Here is a 22,433-nt window from a genome sequence, read left to right on the forward strand (position 1 = left end):
CTCAATCTCAGAAGGGGTCACAGCATGGGTGGCTGGTGAACCAGCCATTGGGGGAAGGCTAGCCCCCAGCAGGAGCCCAGAGCACCCCCACCATGGCCCCAGGCCGCCCGAGTGCCCCCAGCCCCGAAGCACCAGGTGGGTGGTGCGGTCCCAGCACCCTCAGCCCGAGCGCCTCCAGGCCCAGAGCACTGCAGAGCCAGGCGGCACGGTTCCAATGCACTAAGCACAGGACAGGCAGGGCGACCCTGGCTCCAGCGCCAGCCGCCCTGAGTCCCGGCGGCAGGCCAGTGCGCCAAGCCTCAGCCAGCCTGGGCCAAGGAGGAACTGCAGGAGGCGTCTGGGGCTGGAGCATGGATGGGGCCATGCCAGGCTGGTTTGGGAGGCACAGCCTCCCCTGGCCTATGATCCCCACTGTCCAGAGGGGGAGGGATAGCTCAGTGGCTTGAGCATTAGCCTGCTAAACCCAGGGTTGTGAGTTCAATCCTTGAGGGGGCCACTTAGGGATCTGGGGCAAAAATCAGTACTTGGTCCTGCTAGTGAAGGCAGGAGGCTGGACTCAATGACCTGTCAAGGTCCCTTCCAGTTCTAGGAGATAGGTGTATATCTCTCCTATTATTATTATGGGCCAAGGGCCCAGAAGATAACAGTTTCAGGGGGAGGGGCCAGGCGTGAGGATGAAAGGTTCAAAATGACATAAACGGGGACCCTGAGCAGAGACCCCTGGCCAGCAGCCACTGCCCCGGGAAGGAGTCAGTGGACGCCACCCGCACATGAGTAAGGAACAGCAGCATCTCCTGAGTGGCGAAGAACCTCCCACTCCTTGACTGGGCAATGGCCGCCGGAGCTCTCAGCTTTGCAGCCCCGCAGCTGGGGGGTGCCTAGATGAAGAGGTGCAGGGGGAAGTGCGGCCGCAGGAGGAGCCAGGAGCCGGCCTACAACGCGGCGCCCGGCAGGGTCTCCCTGGCCCCGCACAACGGGCAGGGCAGGGCTTGGGGCGAGGGAGAACCGCGCCTGGGCTCCCGCCTCCGTGAAGGGGGCAACAACCGATGTGCCCAGACGCCCCCGGAGCGGATGTGCCCAGACGCCCCCGGAGCGAATGTGCCCCGGCCTGACCCCACCAGGGCCCCGCCGCAGCTGGGAAAGGCCCAGCTGCTGCCCAGCACGGCCGGGGCGAGGAGGCGGGTGGAGGCTCCAGCCTTTCCACCTGGCCCCGGGGGTGGGGGCAGGCGCTGGCCAGGGGGGACGAGAGGCCCAAGGTGGGGGGGGGGTTGGTGCTGGCCACAGACATAGGAGGTCCCGGGGGTGGGGGGCGGATCAGCGCTGTGACCCCCTGTGCCTGGGGCTCGGTCCCAACGCCCAGGGACGGGCCCGGCCGCGCCCGCTGACTTCCGCCACACTCAAGATGGAGGCCTGGCTACCCTCCGGCCCCCTGGCTGTGGCGCCCGCCCTGGTCTCGCGAGGCCGGCGCGCGCGCACGTTCATTGCGCCGTGCGGCAACCTGCGCCCGTGCCGCGGAGTTCCGCCGCTCCCGGAAGTGGCGGAAGGGTGACGGGACGGAGCGGAAGTCACCGGAGAGACGGGCGGAGGCGGCGAGCGAGGATGAACAACAAATTTGACGCGTGAGTCTGAGGCGCTGCAGCCCCCGCTCCCCCCCCCGGGCAGCCCTGAGCCGGGCCCGGGGCTTGGCGCTGCAGCCCCTCCCCCCCCGCCGTCGGGCAGCCCTGGGCCCGGCCTGGGCAGCGGCGAGTCGCGATGAGTCACCGGGCGGGGGGGACTCGATCGGCGGCAGCGCCGGGCCCGGCTCCGTCCCCTTTGCCCCACTCGCTTCCCGGCCGCCCCGGGCCACGACAGCCCCGCGGGGCCGCCCCGGGCCGGGAGCGGGCGGCGGGCAGGCGGCTCGGGGGCTCTGAGTGACACCCCCCGCCCGCGCAGGGCCGGGTCTGGCGGCCTGGCCCCGTCCCCAGCCTGCCCCCCCCTCCCCGCGGGGGAGCCCCCAGCCGGGGCCGGGGCCAGGCCCGCACGTGGAGTCGGCCCACGTGAGCCGCTTTCCGTCCGCGTCTGGCGGTGTCGCCGCCCTCGGGGATCAGGGGCCTGTCAGCCGGGGCCAGCAGCCAGCTCCAGGCGGGGGCCGTGTGGTGTCCGGTCAGAGGCTCGGTCCTGTTTTCCCAGCGTTACCTCTGGCCTGTCGCGGTGAACGGAGAGCGCGGAGCTCAGGCACCGACTTGGGCGTTTCCCCAGGGGGGTGCTCGACCCCCGCTCTGCCCTTCCCCCCCAGGTCCCACACGCACCCCGCTCTGCCCTTTCCCCCAGCGCCCCCCACCCTCGCTTTGCCTTCGCCAGCACCTCCTGAATGACGCTGAACAGTGGGCGGGGGGGGAGGGGGAGACGAGCTGATCGGTGGGGCCACTGGTGGGTGCTGAGCACCCACTGTTTTATTTCCTGTGAGTGCTCCAGCCCCAGAGCATCCACAGAGTCAGCTCCTGTGGCACTGGGAGTCCTGTTTGGTGCCAGGTTCTCACTGGGGTTCAACTCACTAACTCCCCTTAGGCCTGGTCTATACCTAAAGTGTAGGACAACCTCGGGGTGTGTGTGTGTGTGTGTGTGTGAGAGAGAGAGAGAGAGAGAGAAATTCACCTCACTGGGAGATGTAGTTAAGCCGACCTGTCCTCCAGTGTAGACGTTGCTAGGTTGACAGAAGAATTCTTCTGTTGACCTTGCTACTGCCTCTTGAGTGGATTCGCTACAGCAATTGGAAAAGCATCTTCCGTTGCTGAAGTAAGTATCTGTGGCTACAGCAGCGTAGCTGCAGCTGTGCCATGTGTCACTTGTGGTGTAGATGTACCTTGAGGGACTCAGCCTCTTTTCCCTTCCCTAGTTGATGGTTGTCAGTATTAGTTGGTGCATAGGTCCCGTAGCGATGGGTGTGCTATAAATATCTTTGATGGTAGTTCCCTATTTAATGATCTTTCAAACAAATCTCAATCTAGGAAGAAAACCTGTAGTTGTCCTAAAAATTAATCTGGTTTTTAAGAGTCAATGTGCTTGAGCTTGGGGTTCCTGTTGGCCAAGTGGTCCGTGACAAGGGTAGGGCACATGAGCTTTCTCAAGTGGTTCTCCCTATAAGAGTCTGTTGTCAGTAGACTTCCAGTGTAGGCTCTGTTGTGCCAGCAGTTTGTGTCTCAGGGGAGAGATCAAGTAATACAAGTCTCATTTTTGGAGGATGGCACCTCAGCCATGAGACGCAAAGCTCATTCTTTTCCCCTTGCCTTTGCCAGTTTGAAAGATGATGACAGTGGGGACCATGACCAGAACGAAGAGAACAGCACACAGAAAGATGGTGAGAAGGAAAAAAATGATCGTGACAAACCCCAGAGTAGCACCAAGAGGAAGGTGAGTTCTTGACACCCCACTGCCATCACCAAGGGATAATATTGGGTGTGAAACACTGGCATCTGCATGAGGTCAATCTGTCCCAGTGTAAGGAGTAAATCTAGGAATACGTCCTGTTTAGTGCTGGATTAGCACTGTGATGAGGAGCCTTGTAAGCTGTTGGGTAAATAGACTGTGGGTTATGGGTACATGAATCATGCCTGAATATCCTCTGCTAGTGCAGCCAGAGATCTTTGCCTAGCAATTTGTGCTCCGTATGGAGACGAGAGCAAAGCTGGACTCTTTCCCCCAGCAGATTTTTGGAAAGCCTTGGGGTGGGGCGGAGTTTCCCGTCACTTTACCAGATCAGCTTTGTGCTTTTTAAGCAGCCTGCATTTCTTTGCTGCCAAGGACTAAAGGGAATTTATGCAGAGTTTAATGTTGCTCCTAAATTGGCAGGAGGGGTTCCTATTGAGAGAGGTTCCTCCTGGGAGTGAGCTGCAGCCTCTTTAGCACACCCAGTCCTACCAGCTTGGGGAACAAATGCGCTATGGATTTCTAATATCCTATGTGAATTATAGTCAATTGCTGCCAGACTAATGGTCTGTGTCAAGCTATTAAAGTGAGATGAGATTTTTCTAGGAAAATGAGGGCTAAACTGTTCATCTTACATTGATGGCAGCAATGTGTGGGCAGCTAATGCTGTGAATGTAGCTTGTTCAATTTCCTCTTGAGAGAAATATGGGAGAATAAATGAGCTCTGTTCCCCAGGCTGTTGTCCCAGGGCCGGCCGAGCACCCCCTGCAGTATAATTATACTTTCTGGTACTCCAGACGAACACCCGGGAGACCCACCAGCTCTCAGAGCTATGAACAGAACATCAAACAGATTGGCACCTTCGCCTCAGTGAGTACATTCCGATTGCTCCACTTTATTGACTAAATCCGATGCAGCTTCTCCTCATAGCTTTCCTCTGTGGCTACGTGTCTGCATGTGTGTATCACGTTTATATACCTACCACCAGACATAAAGGAGAGCGGTTCATCTGCCATCATCTGAGTCACTCACAACAGACGACAGCCCTAAAAGAGACCAGGAAGCGGCACTGCCTGTCCTGTTCTAGGGATTGGTGCCTTTGCTAATAGTAGCAGTGGAAACAGAACTCCTTGAGCTTGTAAGTAATGGCAAATAAGAAGCATTACCATTCTCCTTTATGTCTGGCAGTAGATACACAGCAAGTCAGGCTCAGGACTTGGCAGGTGAGTAAGGGAGGAAGTGATTTTTTCCTATATTTAGAAGGATCGAATGGCTGTAACTGATGTGTGAAGCATAAACCAAAAGCTTTTCTGTCCGCTGCTTCTGGCAATAATGTTGTAGATTCCCATCTACATGCATCCCCTTCGTGAATAATATACTTGGAGCAGACATTTGTCTGTTTTCCGCATGTAAATAGCTGATGGGCCTGTGTCTGTTGATGAGGTGGTTCCTTGTCTGTCCATGGAGTTGAGGACTGAAAAGCAAAGCTGGGTGGCACTGGCCCTCTGAAATACTATTATAAAGCTAGGAGACATGGGAAACACCTATAGAAATCACTGCCAAATCTTGCAGAAACAGAAATACAATGTCACCATCCAGGCAAGTAACCCTAAAATCAGACCTAGCCACTGTCTTCACTTGTGAATAGTTTCAGAAACACTCTTCAGGATGATCAGGACTGCAGAGGGAATAAGATAAGTAACCTTGTTGCTCCATGAATTTTCCCAGGGTCCCTTTCAGTGTGTTAATCCTGTCCACTTCTGAACTCTCTACTGGACCATTTGAAATGTTAAAATATCCTATCCCTGTCACACAGCTTTGGAGGCAGGTTGTTGAAGTAACAGTTTATTAGTCTATACATGTTTAATGCACTGAGGTGTCACGTGTGCCTGTCCAGACATCTGGCTCATATCATTCCACACGTTGGGGGCAGGAATAGGGAGAAGGTTGGTCATGGGTTGACCCCTGAGACTCATCAGTTTCTCTTACTTCAACAAGTGAAATTTGCTTATCTGCTCTCCCAGCTGTGGAGAAAGGAAACAGGTCCAAATAGTGAGGAACCAGCATGACTGTTCTGCATGTGGTGAGATTGACGGTAGCTGTCAAACCACTTTAGTTTAAAAAAACAAACCACTTGCCCCTCACACTGACTTTTTTTTTTATTATTAAAGGAACTAAGAACCTGTGAATCTTTTGCTTTAGCTACAATAAAGAGCAAGGAGAAACTTATTGATTCACCATTGTAGACTGGAAATGCCTCACTTTCATGTGGGATAGGTTATACTAGCTTAAGAAAAAGATTTGTTGACAGGCGGGTAACAGTTTTCTGTGCTAGGTTTCAAGGGGGAAAGAGAATAGGTTTAGGGAAAAGAATCATTTTGAGTGCAAGCCTACTGCGTAGTTTTGGCTAAAACCCACTAGGCATTTGCAAATACAAAATTAGCCACTAGAGGGCATATCATACAGTTTGGGGAATCTAATGTCTACACACCGTATTTAAATGACATTATATTCAACAAGATTTTTTTCTCCCTCATTTCTTGGAACCACAAAGAGTTCAGCACTTGAAAGAGTTTTTTCCCCCTGAAAGATAAGTACAGAAGTTTTGAGTATAATTCTGGGGCTTAAATTGGTGGCCATACTATCAGGTTTTCTCCTAGTCTTTGTGGCATTGCTGTTTTCAACTCTTTTGGCAGCCCTACCAGAACTTTTAATTAGCTCATTATTGGCCAGAATCCTTTAAAATGCAAATGATGGCTTTTTGTATGAAAATAAGTCCATGCTTATCTTCTAGCTGAGCCTTATCCTGCGCCATTGAGCCAAGTTGGGGAGCTTTACTATTGAATTCAGTGGTTGCAGGATCTGGTCCTACATGCTTTATTTAAGGAGAAAACCCTCTGTCATCCAAAACAGCTCAAAGAACCAGAATAAGGCATTTAGGAAAGTTTTAAGTGTCATGAAAAACTTTACGCATTTAAAAAAACAAACAAAAAAACCCACCAATTCACTGCTGCATGGGACACTGAAAGTCAATTCAAAGAGTGTTGCAGCAGAAACCAGTGCTCAAAGGGGTTAAAGTGTACAGTGATGGTTAATCTTAGAGGTGAGTAGGCAGCCGTATGAATACGCACTTTAAAGGATGGTTTAAGATCCTAAACCACCACCAGAATGTGTATTGTCTTGCAAACACCTACAGTAAAACCCAAACCATTCCTTGGTTGAGGAATAATTCCAGGAGTTCCCACTGCTGTAGAGAGGAAGGGTATGAATTACTAATGAGGCTCTGTGTAGCATAGAGGGAACTGTCAGTAGCTTACCCCTCTGCTGAGATGCTTTTCACCACTGGCTGCAAATTGAGGTGCTTGGGTGGCACTTGGGTATCTCTTGTCGTTGTCCTCCAGAGCAGCCTTCATCCCCTTTGGGTTTTCTTTACACAGACACTTTCCTGAATTATTTGGTGTAACTGCTGATCTGCGCTCACAACAGGCCAGACGCTAATAATTGGACTGTGTGCCAGTCACACAGCGGTAACCACTCCCAGAAACACCTGCACAAGCCCTGTCAATGCCACTGCTCTGTTTCTGAATGTCCTGAAGGCTACTGTCCTCATGTGCAGTCTGACAGGGAAGCAGAGCTGCCTCGCTGGAGGGAGAGAGGCTCAAGCCAGACATGAAGGTTGTACATCTGCTCCCGAAGGCCTGAGTCCTGACATTGGGAAGCCCCCCTTCTAAAGTGTCGGAAGCCTTATTAGATGACTTGTCTCTGACTGCCTGGTGCATGTGGTATTACAGGTGGAGCAGTTCTGGAGGTTTTACAGTCACATGGTACGTCCTGGGGACCTGACAGGCCATAGCGACTTCCATCTCTTCAAAGAGGGAATCAAACCCATGTGGGAGGTGAGTTGGCGCTCGGGTGTCTGCCTTGGATTGTTAGCAGGTCGTTTCTGGCAGAGCGTTTTCTACAGTGACTGGTCTCCTAGCATTAAATGGCAAGCCAGGCTGTCATTCCGGCTGCAGTTACGTTTGTCCTCCTGCAGAGCCCTGTCTCCTCTCACATAGCAGCTACTGACACAACTAATGAGGCACTTGCCCTGTCTGCAGAGGAGCGGTATTCAGGAGCAATGAGAGCTGGTGCTCTCCCTGAGACTAAGAAAAATTGCCTCTGGTGATCAGGTGTCTCCAGTCCAAGATGGCAGATTCCAGAGAGACTCCACAAGCTGTGGCCCAAGAGAACTTGGCTAGGTTACTGTGTGCTGTTTTTGTGACAACTGCACCTTGTTCTGCAGCCTGAATGTAAGAGACCAACTTCTCTCCTTGTGTGTGAAAGCTCAGGCACTGAGAATAAACAGAATCGTGATAAAGAATCTGGGGGTGGGTTGGGAGGCTTGGATCTGATTTCCCGTCGTCTTCTTTCTCTTGGAGTTCAGCTTGTTTCTGTGCAGTAGTCAGACAGTAGCTCTGCATGGAAGTTGCCACACCAGACCAACTAGTTTGCTCACCTGCCCCTAACAATGCCCAGTAGGAGGCTGCGGTCTGAGAATTTTATGCCTTGCTATGAAGCTCCTCACTGTGCTACTCTGCCTTGAAGAAATGATTTCTGACCCCAGTTGGCGATTAGTGTATGCCCTGAAGCATGGGGATTTATAGCCTGTGTTGCTACAAATACTATTCTAATAGAAATGTCTATCCTTTTTGGACTCTGTAACCTAGATGCTTTGATAAGATCCTGCAGCAGAAGGTTCCATGTGTCAGTATTTAAACTTTTAAAAAGCATCTCTTCTGATCCATCTTAAAATGGTTCTTTTAATTTCGGGTACCCACTTGGTTCATGTATTGAGAGGGGAGTAACTTGGAGCTCACTTCGACCCTTCTCTCCTCCACTAGCTTCCTTGTGCTTGTTCTCCTTTCTAAATTAATCCTAATCCACTGTCCTTATATGGTCATATATAAAATGCCACTCCCTGCCCTGTCTCCGTGCGATGCTAATCCATTACCTGACCCTACCCTGCCATCTACCCAGATATCAGAAGCCTCAATCGTAATGTTCCTGGTTATTTACTGTGCTGGGAGATCAAGCTGCTCAGCTGACAAAGGGAAATTAAACAGCTCACTGAACTGAGGTGCACTCAGCCTGAAAGAAAACTGACTCTAACCTTCAACTACAAGGCCCAGTCCCTCCACTCCAACCACTGTTCGTGCTGGCCCTGAAAACCTCCTAAGTTCTTCTGATTATTTTCAGCAATCACATCTGCTCCTTTTTGCTTCCTTGTCCACCTTAGTCAGTGTGGAAAGGTCTTCACGGGGTTAAACTAAACTCCCTGCTAAGGACTGAATCCCAGACAGCACATTTCTGAAGGGGATGTTCTGGTCTCCCAGTCCTGAACATTTGCTCCGAAGGCAATTTGCCCCGTCGGTAATTTGCCACATTCCTGGAGTTTGTGCTGATTTTGTTTGTCCTCCTTGCATGTAGCTGTTCTTGCCACCTTCTGCACTGAAATCTTCAGCCTGTGTCTGTGATAGCACCATCGGTTATCAGGACTAGGACTGTAACGTCTCCCATCTTACTGTGACTCATTCCAGTACTGGATAGTCTGAGCCTTTATTTTTAACAGGTCTCTCTGGTAACATGCAGAAATAACCTATTCTCTGAAGTTCTTCCTCTGCCTATAAGTAGGAGTTTACAAACATATGTTCCCTTAACATCCCTGTGATGTAATTAGGTATTATTCCCATTTTACAGCTGGGAAAGCTGAATCACAGATGGGGGTGACTTGCCTAATTCTAGCGGGGGAATCAGTGTTAGAGATGAGAGTAGAAGTCAGGCGTTCCTATCCCCTAGTTCCATGTGCAGATCACGGGATCATGGTGATATGATGGATCAGTTTGTCCTTGTTTAGAGTCAACCAGAGCCCAAGTACACAGTGAATAGAGGGAAGATCTGCGGAATCTCTGGGGAGAGTCATTGTCTCAAATGTTGCCTGGCATTCAGAGTACACTTGTCACGCCTCCTTCGTCACTAAACATGACAGTGCCTGAGCTTGAACATTCCTTCATTCTGTCCCTCTTGGTCCCATGTGATTGATATTTGCTCATTTGTGAGCTTGTTGTTTCAGCAGCAAAATAGCTGGGAGAAAATGAATCAGTGTCTCACCCCTCTTCCCAGGACGATGCCAACAAAAATGGTGGCAAGTGGATTATCCGTCTGCGCAAGGGCTTAGCATCTCGCTGCTGGGAGAATCTCATTCTGGCGATGTTGGGAGAACAGTTTATGGTGGGGGAAGAAATCTGTGGGGCAGTTGTCTCTGTCCGATTCCAGGTAAGCTGCTATTGGGCCTACGTTGGGCACGTGTGCTGACTTGGGGGGTGGAATCTGCGGGGCCGTCATCTCTGTCCAGTTCGATGTAAACTGCCCTGCGGACTGTCAAGCACGTGTTCTGGCTGGAGCGCACAAACTCCCATCTGTTTACACCCCCTTGTTGTTGTTCTGTAGGAGGATATTATCTCCATATGGAACAAGACCGCTAGCGACCAGGCCACAACAGCTCGGATACGCGACACGTTACGCCGAGTGCTTAACCTACCTCCGAACACCATCATGGAATACAAAACGCACACTGACAGCATCAAGTACGTGCGGGGGCAGGGGGAGGGAGCGCTGCCTGGTGCATGTGTGTCGGAGCAGTTTTCTGTAGGACCCAGGTGCAGAGAGAAGTGGTCACACGCACTAATGCTTTGGGCCTGTTATCTGCTAACAATACCGTAAACAGCAACTGTCGCATTAGTGGCCTCTAAAAGCCAAAAGTTTGTCACTGCCATACTGTTGTTGGGGATCTATGAACTTAATAGTAAATCCCTCGGTTTGCCTGTAGCCTGCACTCCTGGGCTCTTTCTTAGGGACCCGTCCTCGTCTTCATCCGGGAATGAGCTACCCATCATAGGAAGGGGCTTTTTCAATTAAGGAACAAGATTGCGGTGGGGATCAGATCCTTTGAATGAGTAGGAATTCTGGAGGATAAAATACCAAAGCGAACTGGGATTTATAGAATCATTAAGTTAATAAATGTTCTTGGGAAAGCACTGTGTAAATTTACAGTGCTGTACAACTGATTTCTAATCCTCATAAATCCTTATAGTAAATCGTCCCAACCCTTGGTAACCGAGGCTTGTAACAAGACTAGAGGATCATGGTACGTAGAGAGGACAGTTGTATTTTAACCAAGCTCATTATAATTTGCCATGCTAGGCCGTTTGGCGGGACTTTTATTTCTTAGTGTCAAAGAGTTGCTGCATATTTGGGTACTAGTCATAAGTAAATAACATTAAACCCTTTTCACTGAAGTTTATTATAAACCAGACATTAATTAGGTCTCATGGGTTAAACTACGAATGTTTCAAAGTTTACATATGCACAAAGAAATTAATAAAGAGAAAAATTCCGTGGAGTAGAGGGCTTCGTAGTCCAGCTTGTAACCAAGGGCCCAAGTATTTGTGATTTTTTTTCCCCCCCAAGTCTAACCCTGTTTTCATGTCTAAAACTTCCCAGGTCTTGGCAAGCCATCTGTCCAATTTAAACACCACAGAGCAGTGGTCACAATGGCTGGTGAGGTCAGCCTAGTTCTTAGTGGGACAAGCGTCTACATCATGGAAGCCACAGTTGCTGCATAATTAGACTGTGGGTCAGCTACTCAAATTGTATTCATGCCAAATGATTTGTCAGAACGTTCCTTTGCCAGAGAACCTCTTTTTCTTAGGTGACTACTGCTCACCTATTGGGGAGGGGGGAATTTTTCTTATTAACCTAAATCTGTTCCTGACCCTGTTCTGTTTCTAAAAGATCTGACTTGTTTTATTGAGTGAATCTTCCATTGGGCTCTGTGAGCCATCTCGCTGTGGAGCACAACTTCTCCTGCACATGCTTCTGTTACATGTTTGTGGAGAGCAAAATTTCTGTCATGCCTGTTTCGTGACGAGATCTCAGAGGGCTCCTGCAGACCCGCACTTGGCTGCGTTGCGTCTGATCTTTGTTCAGAGACGGCATAGCCTTCGAGCTAAGGTTGAGGGGCTCTCTGTGGGCGAGGGGACTGTAGAAATTCCTCTGTCGCTTTCCCTTCCTCCATGGCTCTGAACAGAGAGCCCCTGCTCCGAGCCAGCATTCCGGCTATTGTGGCAGGAGGCAGCTTGGCTGCCTTGGTGAGGGAGAGCGGGTTTACCAAGGGGTGCTTCCAGTGTAGCCGTCCCGGCCTTTCCCCGGAGACTCCTTCCTCAGCATTCCTACCCTTTGCTGCCCTCGGAAATGGGAATGCATTGCATTGCATTGCCTGGAGGCTGCCGGGCTCCGCCCCTTTGCTCATGGCCCCTTCTCTCTGGATATCATCCCTTGCATTTGTTCTGCTGATATACAATCCAGGATGCCAGTGTCTGGGAATAACAGGTGTTTGAGGAACAGATTCACTTAAACAAGGCGTGATGTTGACTAGCTCACATTACAGCTGGGAATGATTCTTAAAAGGGGCTAAATTGGTTTGTCTCCTGCTCATTCTGGTGCAGGTAAGAAGGCAGGAAGTGTGCTTGCAGCCTCTCTGAAGCAGAGCTAGGCTAGTCATTGACTTATCCAAGGGAGAACAAGAACTGATTGCTGTTAGCTAGTTCAAGTCTGCTGCAGTGTGTTTCCAACATCGTCCCAGCTCGTCCTTTAATAGGATTGTTTCCACTGGCCAGATTCTGATCTCATTTCCACGGTGTAAATCCAAACTATTCGTCACTGAAGTTACTTTGGTTACACCTGTGTAACTGAGAGCAGAATCTGGCCTGTTGTCTTGCTTTCATGCCGCTTGCATTAGTGTGTAGTTGCTGCTAACAACCAGTTTAATTGCTGCAGTTGTAAACTCTCTGGGTTGGGCGCAGCCTTTGACAGATTAACAACTCTGTTAGTGTCTCACAGCGCTGGCTGCAGTCGGACTGTATCTGGCTGAGCTGATTTGCATTAGCAGAGTCCTTTTGCTAATAAAAAATCTCTTGCAAACCTGCTGTCATCTTCCAGAAGATCTCACCCTCGTTACCTTCCCTGTCTGTCAAGCCCTGTCGAAATACATGGCTCCACTCCGCTTATGCTGCAGATGTACCATCTGATTTATGGCTCTAGGGGGGCTTTCTAGCCAGCACTCTAATCTCACACGCTGTGGCTGTGTTTTATGAAAGGCCCTAATGGACCCGCCCTGCTGGAGATTGTGTCAGGGCCTCCTTTCCAAGTGGTTTCTCGTGGTTCTGTTTGTATGGACTGCATCTCTCCACCGGAGCTCGGCTCATATGCACAGTTTGATTGGCGTCTCAGCTGGGGGGGAAGGGGGGGGGTTAGGGAGAAGATGGGCATTTCTCACAAAAATAAATAAAAGAAAGTCTTGATTTTTTTTAATTTATTTTTTGTGTGCATAGGGCATTGCCCTTTATTAGCTTTTGACACATTGCAACTGAACAGCTCTAGAAATCTCCAGTGTGTCCCTCACTGCGGTTTCCGGGCCCTGTGGTGCAGGTTTTATGTATTACTTGTGTGACATTAAATGTACACGTTAAATTTATTTAATACAGGCCAATTCTTCCAGGCGCTCAGAGGGGATGAGCCCCTCTGCTGCTGAAAGTGCTGATGCTGCCAAGCTGGGTTAGAAAAGTATCTGTCGTCCCCAGTTATTCAGAGAGGTTGTTCTGCACGTCATTCTTCCCGGGCTCGGGACGTGTTTTTAGCTAGATAAGTGGAGCTGTCAGAGTCGTTTTCCTGTGTCCCTTCGTTCTCATGCCTATGATTTTGACAAACGTCCTAAATCCCAGCAAGTAGCAGGGTCCATTCATTTCCATATCATTAGAAGAGCTAGTCCAGTCCCTGGCAGCTTTGTGTCCGTTCAGGGACCTGCGGTACCGCAGACATCAGTGCTGGTCTCTTTCGAAATGCACGAGGCCTTGCATTAGCTGTCGTGTTTTAATGGTTGGCGAGAGAGTCTCTTACTGTTCCCCAAGAGCTCTTCCTTTAGCTATTGTTCTTCAGAACCCCACTTCTAATGCTGGGAGAGTCTGGGGAAATTCCGTTATCTGCTCCTGTCACCCCCAGGGAGGTGTGGGCCCCAGCCTGGCACAGCTTGGGAATAAAAGTGGATTCTTGGCAGTGGTGCCCTTCACTTGGTACTTCCTTGCTGTGAACGTTGCACCCTTCCCATTACCTGTTGGAACGGAGGCTGTGCCATTTTGCAAGGGAGGGACTGGCCACCGGCACAAGAGCATCTGGCGTAAACCGCTGCGGATGCTGCCACTGGGAGCGGGTGAACCTGGAGCTTGTTGGGGTCGGCGCATTCGGGGAGAACCGGTTGCTGTAGTTGTGGGATATTCGCGTGTTGCTTTAGCGGGGTTCCTTCACTGACCCATGTGGTTTTTTCCCCATCTACCCCATCCTTCTTTCCAACTCCTGTTGTGTGTTTGGGTGGCTGCTCCCACCAACCCCACACAGTCAGCTTCCCGAGAGAGAGGAACATATTCCTTGAGTGGCAGCACGGCAGACTTTGCGGAGCCACCTGGGCTGGAAAGAGTTTAGTTAAAGTGACTCTGGAGTATCCTGTCAGAGCTTTAAGTGGGGCGGCTTTTCTGAAAACAAAGCCCCTGTTGTTTGTAGGTGGCTGCTGCTGCAGTGGGAGCTGAGCAGGGTATAAAACTCTCCCTTCCCTTCAGAGTCGGCACTGATAAATAATGGGACTACTAGAGTAAATTGGAAGAATGGCTGATCTTATTAGTGCTGGCATCAGGGCTGGTTCACGGCAGACACTTGGAGAAAAGAAAAGGGCTGAGGTTAGCTGGATGATGAGCAGATACAGAAGGGAACAGAGGGAGGGTTCTGCGGTGTAGGGAAATGAATTAAGCCACTACGTAGAGCTCTCCAGGACACGCACATAGGGAACGAGATCTCAGATCCACTGGAGACTGCTGGAAAGTGAAATCCCCACAGAGTTTAGCACTGTTTGGCCGGGAAATCCTAGCGGTAACTGATTCTAAGGGAAAGTGAAACAGCAAGTCCGTGGGCTTAGTGTTTGGGGGGGCATCTCCTTTGCCGCCACATCAGAACACAGCTAATTCTACAGCTCATTTGACCCACTGGGATGCCCATTTCCATCTGCTCACAATTTCTCGAGAACACGCTGGGAAATGAAATTGCTGAACGCTGCAGCCACTCCAACAATTGTCTCCTTACACTGCTCTGAATGTGAGCTGCCCCGAATGTGACCTGCCCCCAGGGCCTCCAATTTCTAGCCCTGTTCCTACCATTATGCAGATGCTTTTGTGGAGGGTCTGTGGAAGAGAACCCATAGAAATCCTCACTTGACTGACACATGCCTTAGTCTGGTCACATGTCCAGTGTATGCATTGCTCTGTGCTTATTCCCATCGGGCCTAGGAATAGAACCGTGGAGAGCAGCGACGGGCCAGGTCTGACGATTGCTTCCTGTTCTCTTGAGGCTCTGCAGCAACGGGGCAGGGCAGTTATCCCTCCATTCTCCAATTCCAGCCAGTAGATTCTGCACGAACACTTTCTTAACGCTGGGTTTTGAAATGGCGGTAATGCCTCTAGGGTCCGTTCTGTAGCATCACAGCGCACAACAGGGGTGTGGGGAATTCTGAAAGGTTCCCTTCTGTTGGTGGGTTGTCGTTGTCATCAGAAGAGTGACTAAAATGGAGCTATTCCATATTTCTTCTCAGTGAGCCCAGCTCAGACATGTTCATTTCAAAAGATTGCTTCGTGCCTGGTTGCCAGGGCTGCAAATGTCACCTGAGATCTGAAAAAATCAAATACTGGTCTAACTAGTTTACAAGAGCAAGAAGCCGTCTTAGAAGATGTGGGATCTGTCCCCAGCTCTGCGACAAACTTCCTGGGTGACCTTGAGCATGTCACTTAATTTCAAGTGCTTCCATTTCGCCACCTGTAAAATGGTGGTAATCCCAACTGTTAAGGATACAGTCATGTAATGTTTGTGTGCTGCTCAGATACCATGGTGGGGGGCATAAAAAATGCCTATAAATAAAAATATCCCTACACCGTGGCACTGTCTGCCTCTGGCCCGGCCGTAGGCCATAAAGATTCTGCAAGCAGAATTCAACGGGCAACCTTGGCGATGCTCGACACAAACTAGATGGCAGCTCCCTCTGCCCCGGTGCAGGGGTGTGTCAGGGCGAACAAAACTAGAGAGATGGGTTTATCAGTAAAGGCAGCAGATCTCTTCAATGCTAATAGCTCTATAATAGGCATAGCATTTTATCACTTCAAATCCTTGGCCTGAAGAGTTTCACTGTATAGCTGTGAGCAGGACTCGAGAGGTAACAGTGTGGCATGGATGCTGTTGTCAAGGTGTCTTAGAATTTGCTGCTTTGAAGGGGATGGCGGGCACTTGGTTCACCGGGGTAAGGAACGTGTTCCCAAGCACGTTGGAGTAATGTCAGGAGAAGGGGGCAGTTGGGAGAGAGGCTTGTGGGGTGGAAATATCCAGGCTGGGAGATGCAAAGGAAGGCTTACAGGTAGAGGGGGGGTTGTGGGCAACTTTCAGACGGAGGAGCGGACGGGGGGAGCCGGGGAGCCATTTTTGTCACCTTTTTGATAACTACGCTCTGAATTCAGATTAACGTGTGGGTTCCGCAGATCCTGGTGCCACGCTCAGCCCAGGCAGTGTTCTCCGTGGTCCCGGCTCTGAAAGATCCCCAGCCCGCACAGTCCTGAAGGAAGGTGCTCCCTGGGTGTATGTGAGGAGGGAAGATTTCAGGGGCCGAGGAGATTCTTGGGAGGGGCCCATCCATGGCACGCAGTCCCCTCAGGGGTGGGAGTAAGCTTTTTTCCTCTGTGGTAACTTACATGTCTCCTTTTCATGCTGTTGCCTTCCCTGTGATGAGCCCTTAGCACAGGGGCCTCCTGAGCAGCAGCTGCCATGCCTGTCCAAATGGAGCTGTGAATCTGGGTGGAAATGGCCACAGGGAGGCCCTGTTCGCTTTTGCTTTGGACTGAAAGTAGCACCTGCACCCCCCTGCCAGGTGTCGTCAGAAACAGTTAATGTGCTGCCCCGTCCAGATGGCACTCGCTGCTGCAATACGTTCGGCAGCGCTGACCCTCGCGCTGCCTTTGTTTGTGAGGCTTCGGATCAAAGGTCGGACTCCAGTTGTGCTCATTTAACACCAGGCAGTGGAGTCTTTCTCTCCAGTATTGTCATCCCAGGGAACCACGTCAGTCACTCACCCACCCAGCCGAACAAAGGGACTTCTGGGAGACAATGGGGAGAGGAGAGGAGAACGGCTAGAAAACAAGTCAGCTCTAGACAACAGCCTCCTTAATTAACTCCTGTCACAGCTAGAACTAAGGGCATGTCCACGCTGCAATGAAAAACCCGCCGCTGGCCCAGGTCAGCGGATCCAGGCTCGCAGGGCTCAGGCTGCGGGCCTGTAAAATTGCAGTGTAGATGCTTGGGCTGGAGCCGGGGCTCTGAGACCCCTTGAGGGGGGAGGGTCCCAGTACCCAGGCTCCAGCCTGAGCCCGAACGCCTGCACTGCTGTTTTTACCCCATAGCCAAGCCAGCTGACCGGGTGCTGAGGGTTTGTTACCGCAGTGTAGACATACTGAAAAGTGCACCCTCAGCAGTCTCCAAAGAGGGCAAAGGCCGAATGGGCCACGGAGGCTGAGTTCCTCTTTTTCTCAGAAGCGTGGTCACTGCGTGCCAGGCCTGAGGCTCATTGATTGGGGGGGGGTGGTCGTGCTACTCCTGCCATGCGAGGACATTAGCCTCACGGACTGTTAACCTTTCACCACTGCTGCGGTTGTTGTCAGAGGAGGGATGGATCCGTGTAACTTTCAGGAAGGGGGAATGCTTTTTTTTAGGAGCGATCAATGTCTCAAACTCCAAGAGGTAAGGTGTGGGGGGGAAATTGCTTGTATTGGGCCAGTTCCCCAAGAGAAAGTGACTAGAAATGGGGGGGTAAATCTCATGGCAGGGTGTGCAGCCATCAAACACAGCCAGAAAAATATCTGGGATGAACCCTTGCTGGTGAGCCCTGGCCAGGGCTTTGGGCAGTGCTTTCACCAGGCAAGAGCAGTTGAAAATGCAGCCTGAAGATTTTATTGCTGAAGAGCTGATGGGTGCCGAGCACTAGACCACACTGTTAAGGCAGTTAATGCCTGCAGGAGCTTACAGCCTAGCGTTTAGGCACAGATCATATAAATGCACTGGGAGACTCCCAGAGTGTTCTGTGTTACCACGACTCTTGTGGGGGAGGAAGGATTGAACTGTCATAAACCCACTCCAGAATAAGTGAACTCTTAGGTCACTGGTAAATGTGTGGCTTTTGGTCTGAAAACTAGCACTAGAGGCAGAATCATGGAACGGAATCGGATTTTACAGCTGAAACGGGTTGTCTCTAATCTCCCTATGCCCCTGTGCATTGAGTGAAATGGCAGGTGGTGTAGCAATCAGCTCAGTATTCGGGGGCACTGAGAAACAGAGCTCCTTGATGTGTCTGATCTCGGAGAATAGTTATGCTCCTGTTCACCTCAGCATCGTTTCCCTGGGAGACCCTTCAGCATGCCGCCTCTGTAAAACAGACAGTAATTTTTCAGTCTGCTAACTTTGTCCATAACAGATCCTCCGCCAGGGAATGGAACGAGAATCCTATCCCTGTAACTTATCTGAAAACATTTTCATTGCAAATAGCTGTCGTTTTTTAGCGTGGGTGTCATTAACAGTGCAGGCTGATGGTAGGAAATGAGGCTCTCTCTCTAATAACAATAGGAATTTGCAGCCTCGTCAAAGGATGGTCTAATATCTAAGCCGGATGGCATGAAAAGCAGTGTATTTCTGGGGGATTACAGCGAGCCCGGGTATGTGTTGGAGAGAGGCCACAGACTGGGCAGATTTAACCAGTCGAGGAGCATGATGATCCTCCAGAAATACACAACCCTGGGTTATTTTATTAGGAATAGGAAATGGCAATTCTAGTTTAAAAACAGGTCAAGGGTCCCGCCTTGTATCTGGTGGGTATTAACATGCTACGATGTCACCGGCAGCCAATCAGAAAGCTTCATGTCTGTGCAGAACTTTAAAGCTAGCTCCTGCTGTCAGATGTCTGGCTGTGTTTGAAGGCTGCGTCTGTCCTCTAGGCTCTGGTGAGAATGTTGCCTTGCTCTCAGAATGGCCTTTCAAACGCCACTCAATGTCTCTGCGCTCATTAAAAGTTAAGAACCCTTTGATCTGAAGTGCTTTTTTTTTTTTTTTTTTTTATTTCCCCTCTGGCTTACCAGGGCCTGGGAGGAGTTTCATGGCCTGGTGAACAGCAGTGGTCGCTGATCGAACGCTCCCCCTCTCTCTGTCACACCCAGGGTAGGGCCTCATCTTTCTTCTTACACGACTTTATGGCATACCTCTCAGCCGTGCCCACCTTCACGGGGGGACAGCGCTCCACAGCAGACCTGAATACCTCACGGCCTTGCTAAAGTCCAAACTAACCTCTGAATCAAAAGGCACTAATAATCTCACCCTGGGACAAGCTGCTCACTTGGCGTTTGCAGCCGGGATGCTGCCAGCCATTTAGCTAACACATCCCCTGTTTGCCGGGACACAGCTGCCCTGCGCCGAGTAGGCTGAGAGGTATGGCTTCGGCTTGTTTGTATTGTCTAGAGTTGGCTGTTAGGAAGTGGAGTTGTAGTCAGACACTAAGAGCGTACATGTAATGCACATTGATAATGGCGTCTCCAGCTTGGCAGGCAAGTCCTTGCTCCTGGGCGGAATAGCTAGACTGTCAATAAAGGCTTGTCCATCAAGGATGTGCAGTTGATAATATATTTAAAAATAGCACACGCTGTGGTTAACAAGATGAGTGCCCGTAGCCCCTCTGTTAATGGCAACCCTGCGCAGAGAAAATAGCTAGGTACAGTTGTCCATCTTATGGCCAAGATCATTTTCACACCCTGGTCCGCTTGCGGGTGCCTTACTGTTAAGGGGGCAGAGTGCTGCCTAGTGACTAGAGGCGTCTTCCGTTGTCATGATGCTATAGACAAGCTGGATTGCTGTTGATCAGTCCCTCCTCTTGCAGCATATCCCAGTGCGGTGCACACTAACCTGCCCAAAGGGGATGCGTTGCAAGCTCCTAAATCCCACAAAGCCGCATATGTGACAGCTGCAACTCAGCCTGGCTTCCGGAGTTCGTTGATAATCCCGATGCTGCCACCATCTCACTCTGTGGCCTTGGGCAAACATTGCTGAGATAAAGCCTGTGGCCTTGGGCACAAATGAAGAGCGCTCGTTCTTCCCTACCTCGCAGGATTGACGGCTGGGGAGGGTTAATGAGATGATGCTTGTGAAGTGCTACATCAGCACTTAGTAATGTTTTATTATTAGAAGACATTCAAACGACCTTCCAGAATAAAAAGCTGCCAGCGCAGGTTGTGAAGTACCAGCCTTAGAAGACAGTAAATGTGCCAAGTGCATTTGACTATGTGGGGAATGTTGATTTAACTTTCTTAATTGCATTGAGTTGCCTGCCCTGGCCAGAGGAGAGTAGTGGCAAGAACAAAGATAGCGTAGCTCCCAGAGATACATGTTAGGGACCATATGATACTGGGGGATGAGGAGAGAGTGGCACTACTCCACCAAACCCCCACCGAGCAAGAACTAACCCAGCAAGAAGAGTCCCACGGAAACCTGCTTTCGAGCTCGATGCTTTGCCATGGGCTAGGGTGCAGCATGGGAAATTGCACAGCGGTAAATTAACTCTGGATTCGAGACGAGTTTAGAGCCGCATTCCCAAATGGCCATGCAGCCTGATTTTGCCGTTAGTGCGCTCAGGGGTAGAAGGGTTGACCACTCTTTTGCTGACGGTGACCTCCAAGCATGTCTCTAAGTAATAGCCAGGAAACGTACTTAATGCCCCAAATAGCAGGAGGGCATTCAGCATGCAATCACCTTTACGTTCACTACTTTCATAGAGACATCAGCCTGCCCTACTGGGCTATCCCAGCATGCAGCATGTCACAACCACCACATGGCTCCTTAGCAGCTCCGAGGTTGAAGAAACATTTCACAGTTCTACAGTGTACCTCCACACCTTGGGCTGCCCGCATTCCCCTGCAGGGCTTCCTGGGAGCTCTGCTGGCCTGCTGTGATGCATGCTAGGGTGTCTCAGTGCACTGCTTGGTGCCACCTGTTTCAGGTGCCCCTGTGCCCTGCTACTGTTGTGGGAACTCTGCCCATTTCCATGCGGTTACAGAACCCACCTTCTCAACAGGTGTCCCTCCCTTCCATCAAACTTCACTCCTGTCTGAAAAGACCCTCTAGAAACCTGAAATTATGATGTGTTCATCACTGTCAGCCCCCCTTTAGTCGTCTCCTGTGTTGCCGCTGCTGGAAGGCTATCACAAAGCACCAACGCAGAGGCTAACAAAACGGTTCACGTTATCAATGACCAGATCACGTGCCCCGAGCATAGACAGACGAGCTGATCCTGCAGCAACAGCAACGGGAGTGATACTAGTCCCACAAGTAAGGGCTGCGGGATCGACCCCTCTGCGTTTGAACTCTGAGAACTTCCCTTCCAGGGTATGGGATTTTTACGGTAGGGCACATTTGGTGCCTAACCTTCTTGCCAGTCCCTTTACAGAGAGACCCCTGGGTGAGGGGCTAAAGGCAGGAGAGCTAAGAGCACAGATGCTAAACAAAATGACTTGTCCCTCATTTGAGAGCAGACTAGATGTATGGGAAAGAGACCCTGCAATGAGCCAACTTAGTCCAGTCCTGAAATCTGCCAGGCAGGTTGTGCCAGGTCACACGCACCCGTTACTAGCAGTAATATCCTGTCTGTTTCTGAATGGATAAAGATGAAACCAGGATCTTCTCATTTTCCATCTAAGGACGCTAGGATCGGTAGCAGCTTGGGATAAAGCAAAGACGCTGTTTGGGTGAAGTGTGGATGTTTAGCAGTTAACTAGGGGGATTTGGGAGGTGAACTTGAATCAGGTGGGTTGTTGCTTGTTGCCCTCGGTGTGGTGGGACTGGTCAGGCTCTGTGTCTGTATCTGGGGCTATGTACTTACCGACGTGTTAAACCTCATTCCCTCCGCCTCTCTTCCAGGGATAACTCAAGCTTTCGAAACACCAAAATCACATTGTGAGAACAAGGCTGGCGGTAAATTCCTCTCTTGGTGTGAACCCCCTGAGAGGTCTCCATCCGTGCCCTGCCATTTCTGGAGGGCCGCGCAGGCTGGATTGACCGCACCACCCTTTTGCACTCAACCCCGGAGGAAGGATTTCATTCAAAGCCCTTCTGCGTCGGTGACTAATGAGAGGCTGACCTCGTCACACAAAACTCTTTCCAAGGGCAGGGTAGGAGGCTGACTTTTCAGTTAGCAGGGTGCCCTCCCAGGGCCTCCTTCAGCACTTTCTTTATCCTCTGCACAGGGTATAGAAAGAGCATTGTGATTCCCATGCTCTTGTGCTGAGGGGTACCAGTATTAATGAATCTCTGTGGCCAGGAGAGATGACCCATTGGTTTGCAAATGCCCCCTTTCAGCTCTGCCAATAAATTATTGGGTCTCTGTTTCTTTCAATCTCTCTGGCTTGGTTTGTTTAAGAATAGCTGGGGTGGCGATTGTCTAGCTTGGCATCTCCTCCTCTGCCCTTTCACCCCAGAGAGGCGGCCAGCCTGCCTCCTCCACTTCCCCGTCCCCATCAACCACACAGGAACTGTCCCGACACAGGGCCCGCTTTGCAGTCTGCTCCTCTGGAGTGTGGAGTGCAGCCCTGCATAACCCCACAGTATTCATTGCAGTCACAGCAGCAATGACTTCAGCCTGAGGCGTTTGCCTATAAAAACAGAGACTCTGTACCCTAGATTGGTGAGTTATAAAAATGCCTGGCATGGGTCTAGGTTCCTGCCACCCAGTCAGGCTCCTGCAAGTGCTCCTGCCTGTGCCACCATCAGCCATGTCCGTTAGCTGTCCCTTAAATGAGGGGAAGGAGGAGCTTCTGAGG

At 50.8% G+C, this 22,433-nt stretch overlaps 1 protein-coding gene across 2 annotated transcripts; it reads left to right on the plus strand.

The window, feature by feature from the left end:
* Nucleotides 1-1,483: 1,483 nt before the first annotated feature.
* On the plus strand, nucleotides 1,484-21,846 carry EIF4E2 (eukaryotic translation initiation factor 4E family member 2). 2 transcript variants are annotated; one of them, XM_045030646.1, is made up of 8 exons: nucleotides 1,484-1,619; nucleotides 3,276-3,390; nucleotides 4,141-4,275; nucleotides 7,197-7,301; nucleotides 9,568-9,720; nucleotides 9,895-10,031; nucleotides 18,711-18,789; nucleotides 21,535-21,846. In XM_045030646.1, the coding sequence occupies exons 1-7, from the start codon at nucleotides 1,600-1,602 to the stop codon at nucleotides 18,754-18,756; spliced, it is 711 nt and encodes a 236-aa protein (XP_044886581.1). In that variant the 5' UTR covers nucleotides 1,484-1,599; the 3' UTR covers nucleotides 18,757-18,789; nucleotides 21,535-21,846. The 2 variants fall into 2 exon arrangements, with proteins under 2 accessions (XP_044886581.1, XP_044886582.1); XM_045030647.1 differs by lacking the exon at nucleotides 18,711-18,789.
* The last annotated feature ends 587 nt before the right edge of the window (nucleotides 21,847-22,433 follow it).

This window comes from Mauremys mutica, chromosome 9 (assembly GCF_020497125.1).
Source record: "Mauremys mutica isolate MM-2020 ecotype Southern chromosome 9, ASM2049712v1, whole genome shotgun sequence".
In the NCBI taxonomy this organism is placed as follows: domain Eukaryota; kingdom Metazoa; phylum Chordata; order Testudines; family Geoemydidae; genus Mauremys; species Mauremys mutica.

What these genes read in the sequence shown, in the direction of transcription:
- EIF4E2 (XM_045030646.1), top strand. Translation starts at nt 1,600, where the DNA reads ATGAACAACAAATTTGACGC. An exon ending in ATGAACAACAAATTTGACGC is followed by an intron (nt 1,620 to 3,275) that starts GTGAGTCTGAGG and finishes TGCCTTTGCCAG; the next exon opens with TTTGAAAGATGATGACAGTG. An exon ending in AGATTGGCACCTTCGCCTCA is followed by an intron (nt 4,276 to 7,196) that starts GTGAGTACATTC and finishes GTGGTATTACAG; the next exon opens with GTGGAGCAGTTCTGGAGGTT.